The sequence below is a fragment of the Carassius gibelio genome, chromosome A1 (genome assembly GCF_023724105.1).
Source record: "Carassius gibelio isolate Cgi1373 ecotype wild population from Czech Republic chromosome A1, carGib1.2-hapl.c, whole genome shotgun sequence".
Lineage (NCBI taxonomy): Eukaryota > Metazoa > Chordata > Actinopteri > Cypriniformes > Cyprinidae > Carassius > Carassius gibelio.
The window spans coordinates 2,481,670-2,491,498 of NC_068371.1; the positions used below are offsets into that span (position 1 = coordinate 2,481,670).

At 33.1% G+C, this 9,829-nt stretch overlaps 1 protein-coding gene across 1 annotated transcript; it reads left to right on the plus strand.

Annotated features, from left to right (window-relative positions):
• Window positions 1-1,192: 1,192 nt before the first annotated feature.
• LOC127952145 (Kv channel-interacting protein 4) lies at window positions 1,193-7,687 on the plus strand. Its single transcript, XM_052550502.1, has 8 exons — window positions 1,193-1,392; window positions 4,078-4,202; window positions 4,298-4,367; window positions 4,684-4,754; window positions 4,971-5,078; window positions 5,170-5,274; window positions 5,990-6,052; window positions 6,129-7,687. Exons 1-8 carry the CDS (start codon window positions 1,299-1,301, stop codon window positions 6,174-6,176), a joined length of 684 nt encoding a protein of 227 aa, XP_052406462.1. The 5' UTR covers window positions 1,193-1,298; the 3' UTR covers window positions 6,177-7,687.
• The last annotated feature ends 2,142 nt before the right edge of the window (window positions 7,688-9,829 follow it).

Below are 9,829 nucleotides of genomic sequence, written 5' to 3' on the forward strand. Positions count from 1 at the left end.
GAAAACAACCAATCAGAGCTGCGGTCCGTAACTTTGTTTGTGTTCAAAATGTAGAAAAATGTATATAATAAGCGAGTACACCATGAATCCATTTTCCAAACCGTGTTTTTAGCTTGTCCTGAATCACTAGGGTGCACCTATAATAAGTGTTTATATTCGGACTATTTTAGATTGCTTCGGGGGTACCGCGGCGGAGTAACCCAGTACCTTTGTGATTCTTCATAGACATAAACAGAGAGAAGTAGTTCCGGCTACGATGTTCTTCCGCAAGACGCAAGCAGTTCTGTTTATTAACCGCTAGAGCGTCAAAAAGTTCCTTTAAGGTTTACTTTCAGGTGACTGCCAGAATATAATTTTTTTTTGTGAAGAGCATAAAAAAAGAAAATAGAAAAAGAAAATAGAAGAGAGAAAATTTATAAATTAAATTTAATTAATTTTCATTTCCATGCCTCTGTAGAGGTCAGCAGGACTTTAATAATGCCAGCTTTAAAAATAAATAAATAAATGAATAAATAAAGACATGAATAGATATGAAATGGTAAAAACAGTAGGATTTTCGTGTTAAGAAAAAAATGTATTTTCATTTTTATACCAAACTTTATATAAAGATGATTCTAAACTATTTTCTGAATGAATGAATTGATATCCTGTTTCATTGCAAAAAAAGAAGAATATTTAGATTTTTTTTTCTCAGATTTAAATGATTATTACAAAATATTATCATATTTCCATAAGGGTGCTATGCTTGATCACTAAATTAATGTCAACCATTTTTAAGACCAAGGACAGGGAGTAATCATGGTAAAATATCCAATTATTTGGGATCTCTGAAAACATTTCTGTCATATTGCAAATACACCCATTATACAGTTTCACTGAAAAATATGGGAAAATACAGTTAAGTGTTTCAGTTCAATTGGATCCCATCCGTTCAAAGACTTTTGACCCTGTCGGCGTTCCATATATCACAGAAACGCTTTCAATAAAGCCCCGAGGGAGCTGGAAGAGCTCTATATGGAGATTCACAGCTCAAATCTAAGTGAGAGAAGTCAGAAAACCATTTTAAAGAATCGTGTGTGTGTGTGTGTGTGTGTGTGTGTGTGTGTGAGAGAGAGAGAGAGAGAGAGAGAGAGAGAGAGAGAGATTCTCTCAGGTGTGTGTAAAACTGCCGCGCGTTCACACATCTCTCTTCATCCACATCACTGAGCAGAAACTGAAGAAGCGCAGCTGAAGCCGACAGAGCACTGGAATAATAATAAACCAGAGAACTCTCTTCTGATCTCCTTCCTTCTCTGTCAATGAAAATGAGCAGCCGACGGCGACGATGCAAGCGACAGCTGATCAAGTTCACTCAGCACATTACTCGATTCATCACAGGAACTCTGAGCTCAGGTAAAGTCCTTCTGGATCTGATTCAGTGCTCCGGATGAGACTCAAGTATGACTTCATAGACTTTCATCATCCCACTGTCGCTTTGTTGTCCTGAAGTTCATTACATCTTTTAACACGTGCAGCTTTTCTTCCTAAACTGTTACATTAATTAATAGAGAAGCATAAACTGTAAAAATGTTGCTACATTTACATTTAAAATTTTCTGAAAAAGGGGGGAAAAGAAAGAAAGATAGGATTCGTATTGCAAGATGTTTCTCTCAAATTAGTGTCTGTGGAGAGCATGGTGTGACTGAATATTTATGTTTTTTGTCCCATTTTCATTTGTTTAATTGTAAGACTTACACCTTACCCGACAAATCACTTACTGTACACTCCTCCTTGGTTTCGCATTGATATTAAATGTAAATTTTCCAAGTGGCAACAATTTATTTTTCTATTTTAAAAACCATGACAACAGGCAACATAAAAAAATCTAATATTATACACTTAAATTACAATAGATCATCTAAAAATGGTAAAATAAATAAATAACTAAATGGCACAGATCTAATTCCAATATTGCTAGATTTGAAAATAAATAAAGAAATAAAATAAAATAAAAACTGATCACGGATGATGTTAGACAGATTAAATTAGGGAATCACAATAGGAGCAAATTAATTAATTCATTTATTTATTTTTTTGTTCAACTCAAACCAGCAGTGAAAGTATCTCTTAAAAAAAAAAAAAAAAAAAAAAAAAAAAAAAAAAAAATATATATATATATATATATATATATATATATATATATATATATATATATATATATATATATATATATATAATTTTTTTTTTAATTTTTTTTTTACTATTACTATTAGGCAGTGAGAAACATCACAGAAAGTTTTACATGTTTGATGTTTGAACCCCTTTCAGACAGTCTTGTGATTATAAATACACCTCTTTTTCTTCTTCGGCTCTAATTACACATTTTACTGAAATCCAGGCATACACAACACAACAAATGTCCATCTATCAAAGTTTTAACACACTGTTCTTCAATAAAGTTGCATTATTTATTGACACAATGTAAGTAAATTAGATTGTGTTTGTATTCAGTCATCACTGTCTCTATTATTTAGGTGTGATAATAATAATGATAATAATATAAAGAATCTCTTACCACACTCTGTCTGAGTTATTACTGAAATTACAGTGCTAATCATTAATGGTCTTAACTTTGTGGATGAGACTTCTAATTAATTTCATCTTTCCCTTGGCTATGCTTCATATCCTTGTGGGACTAAATATAATTACACACTCCATCATCCTTCGCCGACCATAAGACACTGATGATCCCTTAATAATGCCATGAATTAAGTATTGCAGACACTGGTATCTTTTTCGGGTAATTTTGTCGGACACATCTCTGCTGGATTTTTTGCTTCATTTTTCCTGCATTTGAGAAGGTTTTTGTGCTTCTGTTTTATCTGCTATACTTGAACACTCATGCATGCTGTTTACATTTAACGTAGTTGATTTATTTAATTCATCTTTAATGTTTTCCTGCTGGGCTTCGTCTGTATTGATGTACTCTAGCACCTGCTTTGCCTTAACAGCATCAGACAAAAATAGCCATTCAGTCTTTTCCTCGTTCTACTCCAGAAACAGGCCACAGAAGACGTTTATGAAAGTGATCCTCATTTCTCCTAGCACACACTATGACAATAAGTGGAAAAATGAGAGAAATCACACTATAATAAGCCCCGCTGAAATTAACAGATATGGTTTTCTAATGAAGACGAAGCAAAATGGGTCATTTTTTATGAAAGGATTACTAAAATAGCTCCTTTTTACAGCTTTCTTCAATCACCCAGCATTCTTTTACAATATACTCTTTCATCTGAGCCGAAGCCGTTTTGTTTTTGTGTTAATAATGTTGTTTTGACTTGTTTTTTATGTGCAATTTGAGGAAAAAGCCATAGTTAATACTAGTGAATAAGAATAAGTTATTCTCATGTGTTACCACATACTGTACTAGTATGATAGGGTACCTAGCTTTTGTGATAAAACATTAATTTATACGAACAAATGAAATGTTCAATAAGGTAAAAAGATAACATCTGGAGGTGTTTGTTTCAACACAGCTGGGCTAGAGTGTTTCGAGTGTATAATGCATGCTAAATTAAATCTTAATCTAATCGTATTTTCTGTAATTAATTAATGTTTCCATGCATAAATGCAGAACTAGACAAATGCATCTTTAAGATCCACTCCACAGGACTAGCAACATCTTGACCGATCTCTAAGTGGGTCATTCTAGTATCCCAATTACTCTTCTCATGCAAAAACAAAACAAAACGTTTCCTCAGATGTGGTATATTTCTCATGCATGGACAAGGACGTTAAGAAATGAGGTTAGAGGTGACCTTTTTTAAGATCTGTAGGATCCATGCACAGAACGTTCTTCAGGAGAATCTGGGACAGAGGTATTATTCACGTCCTCTGTGTCTTCACCTGACCTCTAATACACAGTCGTGAATATTTCACAGAAACAGGCCAGAAGACACTTTAAGCTGTATATGCAATGCATATTACCCCCCATACACATAATAGCTGCTAAATAGTGTTCAATCAGTCAAAACGGTTAAACGAAGGGTGCATTAAAATCACAGATTATCCGCAGCTGTGTGTGCTGTGTTGCAGATAATGAGGACGAAGAACAAGAGAGCATGACCGAGCGCTATCACCCGGAAAATCTGGAGCAGCTGCAGTCGCAGACCCACTTCTCCAGACAAGAGCTGCAGTTACTCTTCAGAGGATTCAAGAACGTGAGCGCTCGGTTAAACCCAGACACCATCAGTCGTGCTGCCGAGATGCTCCTGTCTCTTCAACAGTGCTGTGTTGTCTCTCATGTGTTTGCTAGGACTGTCCGAGTGGAGTCGTGAATGAGGACACTTTCAAAAACATCTACGCCTTGTTCTTCCCACTGGGAGGTCGGTCGACTTCATCATGTTTTATACATTTTTTTCCACACAATATTAATAAATGTTCATAACAGGAAACCAAAAAGTGTGACCATAAGGATATTAATGAATTAATGCATTGAAATCACATTAAAATAATGATGAAACCACCAGTGTAAAAATTTAATCCTGATTTTGAATCCTGATTTTGTTATGGGAGAATTCAATAAAAGCACAATTTAAATGCATAATAAAACAGCCTTCCATCATAATATTGCTTTGAAAATGTTTAGATGTTTACACATCACAGAAACAGTGATAATATTATATTTATTGTTTTTTTTAGATTCATCAAAGTATGCTCAGTTTCTTTTCAATGCATTTGATAAAGATAAGAACGGCTCTCTTAGTTTTGAGGTAAGGATTTTTATTAACTTAATTGTTTTGGGATAAAAATTAGAAAAAAAGTCACATAGTGTTTGTGTTATTAATTATGTGAATGTGATCCAAACTTTTGCATTAGATAATGTTTTCAGATGTTGATTCCTTTATATAAAACAATTGATCATGACAGTATCTATTGAGTGTCGATGTAAGTATGAAGACTTAGATTTTTTTTTTTTTTTTTTGCAGGAGTTAGTCTGTGATCTCTCTGTTTTGTTGAGAGGCACTACTGAAGAGAAGCTGAACTGGGCTTTCAATCTATACGACATCAACAGCGACGGACAGATCACTAAAGAGGTCTGGAAGCATTTTAATCTACAAGATGAGCTACATTTACAAGTCTGTAATGTATTGAATGCAAACACTGTAAATGCTGTTTTTGTTTCAGGAGATGTTGGATATATTGAAGTCTATTTATGATCTGATGGGGAAATCTGTCCATCCTCGACTGAAAGAGGAGGCAGTGAGGCAACACGTCAGAATGTTCTTCCAAGTAATGCTTTTATGCACTATTTATTATAATGGGAAAATGTGTGTATGCATGTTTTTTTTTTTTTTGAAAATATGTAGAAGCTGCTGTTTGCATCATATTATAGCAGCTTCCAGGTGAAAATGTCCACAGGGTGTCGCTAGAAGCATCTTGATTTTTACTGGAAACTGGTGACCAAAACTGTTTGATTAGATTTTTTTTTTTTTAATAGCAGCTTTAATATCACAATGCCATGCAAACTTTTTTTGCATGGTGTCATAACACTTATGTTGTGCACAGTTTATTTAAAAAAAAACAGCAGCCTTATAAAAGATGTTTTACTTTCATGTCAGTTCTATGATTTCGTTAATCATCTAATATATAAAGTGTAATTTAGCTCTACTTTCAACATGGCTTCCGATGGCAGGAAACACACAAACTGCATTATGAGTTCCTTAAATAAATTACATTTGTAAATTTGAATTAAATTTGAATTGATTAAGGATTAGACCTAATTAAAAACAAAAAACAAACAAACAAAAAAAAAAACATTAATTTGAAAACCTGCATTTTGGCGCCACCCAGTGGACATTTCTCCAATTGTTGATTATGCACATTTGTTATAAGATCAGGCTTGTAATGCAGTATTAAAATCATTAAAATCGCTATCTGTTTCTACATGCATTGCCTCATGATACATTAGAAAGCAAAGATGAATCACTTTTTTTTCTCTCCTAAGAAAATGGACATAAATCAGGATGGTGTAGTAACTATTGAGGAATTCATGGACTGCTGCCAAAAAGTAAGGCTTACTTTATCTTAATCGAAACCGTTATTACCTAAAGTGGATATGCATAAAGTATTCCTTTGTTTTGCAGGATGAGGATATAATGCAGTCTCTTAAGATTTTTGACAATGCTGTTTAGTCAGCACTTATTCTCACCGGACACCTCTGGACTGTCCAGACCTGTGTTTGTGGACTGACTGCTGAATGTAGAACCCTGATAGACATTTGGAGACATTGTGTGATGCAACTGTGAATCCAGTGTTAAAGTGGTACAGTAACATCTTTTTTTATTTTATTTTTTTATCATGCATGGTGCAAAAGTGTTCTTTTAATTCATAATGTATTCATTCAACACTGTCCAACAACCAGCATTTATTTATTTATTTATTGACATTTAAAAAAAAGTTAAAATAAATATTATTTATGTATTTATTTCAAAAGCTGCTGGAAGAAAGAATCTAGTTTGTATTTCACCATTTAATGCATCGACCTAATAATGTTGCTTATACTGAATATCAGAAAAATGATAAAATTGCATGATGCACAGATGCTTTTCCTCTAAAGCTGCTCTAATCATGAACAAAGATGATGAAGTTTTGCTTCTTTTCACAACTCCCAAATATAATTTGTGGTGCTAATTTCTGTTCTCTAAATACATACTTTCTTTGATTCATTAAATCCTCAGTGTCTTTTCCTAAACTCTAGATTAGGATTTACAGTATGCTTGAACAACTGATATAATACTAGGTCAGTAATGAGCATTAATGAATGCTAATAAGTAATTATACATATATATGATTAACAAATCTGTTTTAATGTCAAGAAGGTAATTTTATGTGTGACTATCAATATTTGAATGATGTAACTCTTGTCAATTATAGCGGTCATTTGTAAGTTTGTAAGTATTTTTAATGCAGTTTATTATTGTTTATTGTAAGTGTCATAATAAAATAATAGATGCCATCAGCCTTGATTTAAGCAAATGTTTATCATTTCTGTCAGAAACACAATTTCTTCTTTAAATTCAGCTCAGTTTTAGAAAGATTCAGGGGATAAAGTCAGACTACAAACCAGTTACTGTATGATATCAAACTTATATTCCAACAATAAGAAACAAGTATTAAACACAGTAAAATTCTGAAATATTTTTACAATCGAAAACATCTGTTTTCTGTGTCAATCTCTGTTAAAGTGTAATTTATTTCTGTGATGCACAGCTATATTTTCAGCATCATTTGCTGCTTATTGATAGTAATTAAGTTAGTTGTTGTAGTAGTTATATGTAGGTATGGTGGATCTGTGGTCATGTATTAATATGTGCTTTAACAGTATTAATAAACAGTCGATATGCATGCTATAAACAATGAGTTAACAGCAAATAGTGTTCACTAATCTAGAGATTCACTTACAAACTCCAGTATATACAGAACGGGTTGTTTTGGCAGATGGAAAAAGTGTTTTGTTTTGGAGTTAGGATGAATTTTGAACACAATCAACACTAATATATCAAAAGATCAAAAGAAAATGTGTTTATTGCAGATCAATGCATAAGAGGACCGGTGTACAGAAAACTCCTAGTGTTTTTATTTGTACTCGTTCTTATATATTTCTGAACTTTGCTACTTCTGTTCTTCTCTCCTCTTGTCATTTAGAAACTATTGCACTTCTCTTTAATAAATATTTCCATCAGCTCTGTCTCTCTTATTGCTCTTCTGTATCTTCCCTGTATTTTGCACCACAGTTTTATTTCTTGTATGTTACTCAAGCTACTCTTCCTTACTCTCTCTCTGGTAAAGTCCTACAAAGACCAGTCCATACGTGGAAAAATGCAGCATATTTTCCGTCAGTATAATTAAAATACACATTGGGTTAACGCTTTATAACAGAGATAGCATCAAGAAGTTTGAAGAGTGAAACTACTCCAATTTTCTTTTAAATCATATCTAATTATGACCCAGAATTAATCCTGTGCCAATCAACCAACCCTGATCTCCCATAAACCAAAAGTGGCAATGTCTCTAAACAGCATTTACAGGCATCGTCCAGAAGAGGGCAGTCTAAACGTCAAAAACGTCACAAAGCTTCTGCAGCAACAGTGTGACATGCACCTTATATAATTTCCCTTTATTAAACATTCATAACCATCATAATTAACCTTTTAATTATGAATTGGCCAGTTTCTATTAAGGTTGAAGGATTTGTCATGTTACCTTTCATAGAATGTGTTTCTTACACAGGAATCCAGAATATAACCTCTTGTACTTTTGGTTATATATATATATATATATAGTTGTGATATATAAGTTCTGTCAAATAATGAATCGCATCCAAAATAAAAGTTTTTGTTATAATGTGTGTGTGTGCTGTGTATATTTCTGATGTATATATAAATACACAAACATACATGTACATATTTTAAATATATTAACGTGTGTGTGTGTGTGTGTATATATATATATTTCATAAATATTTTTTTATATATAAATGTTCATATTTATATATAAACAAAACATATATTCTTAATACTGGAGGAAGTGTTATTAAGAATTATGGATTAAGCCAGAAGCAAATTTTATTACAGACATGCAGCTTTTTGTCTCATTAGACATTAAACTATGGACTTGAGCTTTTTGAACTTTTGTTTTCATTTTTGGGTAAACTATTCATATAAGTAACATTTCTGTTTATGTCTGAAGAAAATATATTATTTAAGTATTTAGTCTTTATAAATAAACTATCTTTTTACTTAGTATGAAAGCTTTAGTCATGGGGAAATAAATGTTTTTTGCTTAATATTAAATCAAAATATAATGCTTGACCAGTGTTTGAATGTTTGTCAGTGCTTCATTTGGTGCACAAAATTACTGGACGAAAAGAAACGTGATAACACCTTTCGTGAACAAAATGCTAATTCTGAAGAGGACATATTGTCTTTAATTGAAATGCATATCCCTTTCACAGATGAGCATTTGAGATCACATCTGTCTTCGCTCTGTGTAGCATGAACTTAAAATATAATCTTTTAGTTTCAGCTACATATGAAACCAGTCTCCATCAAAGCCCAAAAGAGAGACAGACGTTCGGAATCGTTCCCAAAGACTGATTCATCTACAGTTTGTCATGTTTTTTGTAACTGTAATCCTCACTAATTCCACGGTAGCATGCCAAAAACTGCACGAGAAAAGCCCTGTACGAGAAAGAGACAGAAGCAGCTTAAAACACTTAGCCTCACTAAAGACTGATTACATCCAAAAACACAGAGATTAGAGAGGAAAAGCAATGCTTTATGAAGCTTCAATTACACTGCAGTCGATCGGCATTGTGTCCTTGATATCCCTGTCCTTCAAATCTGCATGTATTTCAGATCCATGTCTGTTTCCCAGAAGTAATGGAAAAAAAACACAAAAAAAAAAACATTGATAATTTTCAAATGTATTCTATAATCTTAGACTTCGAGCGTGTGTCGTATCCTGTGGCTTTCTCCTCACAATGGAGCTCAGCAGGTTGGGAGGAAAGAGATGAATGTCTATAAATAAGTGAGTAGGATGTGTTTTAGTGAGTGTGTATGTGCCCACAGCATGCAGCCTGAGCGATTCTGGCAGGTCTTTTCCTCCGTCATACACACACACGTGTCAGAGATGCAGAAAAACTCTGGGGAATATTTGTAGCAATAGGCAAAAATATATAGTATGGGTCAAAATTATACATTTTTATTTTATGCCAAAAATCATTAGGATATTAAGTAAAGATCATGTTCCATGAAGATATTTTGTAAATTTCCTACCGTAAATA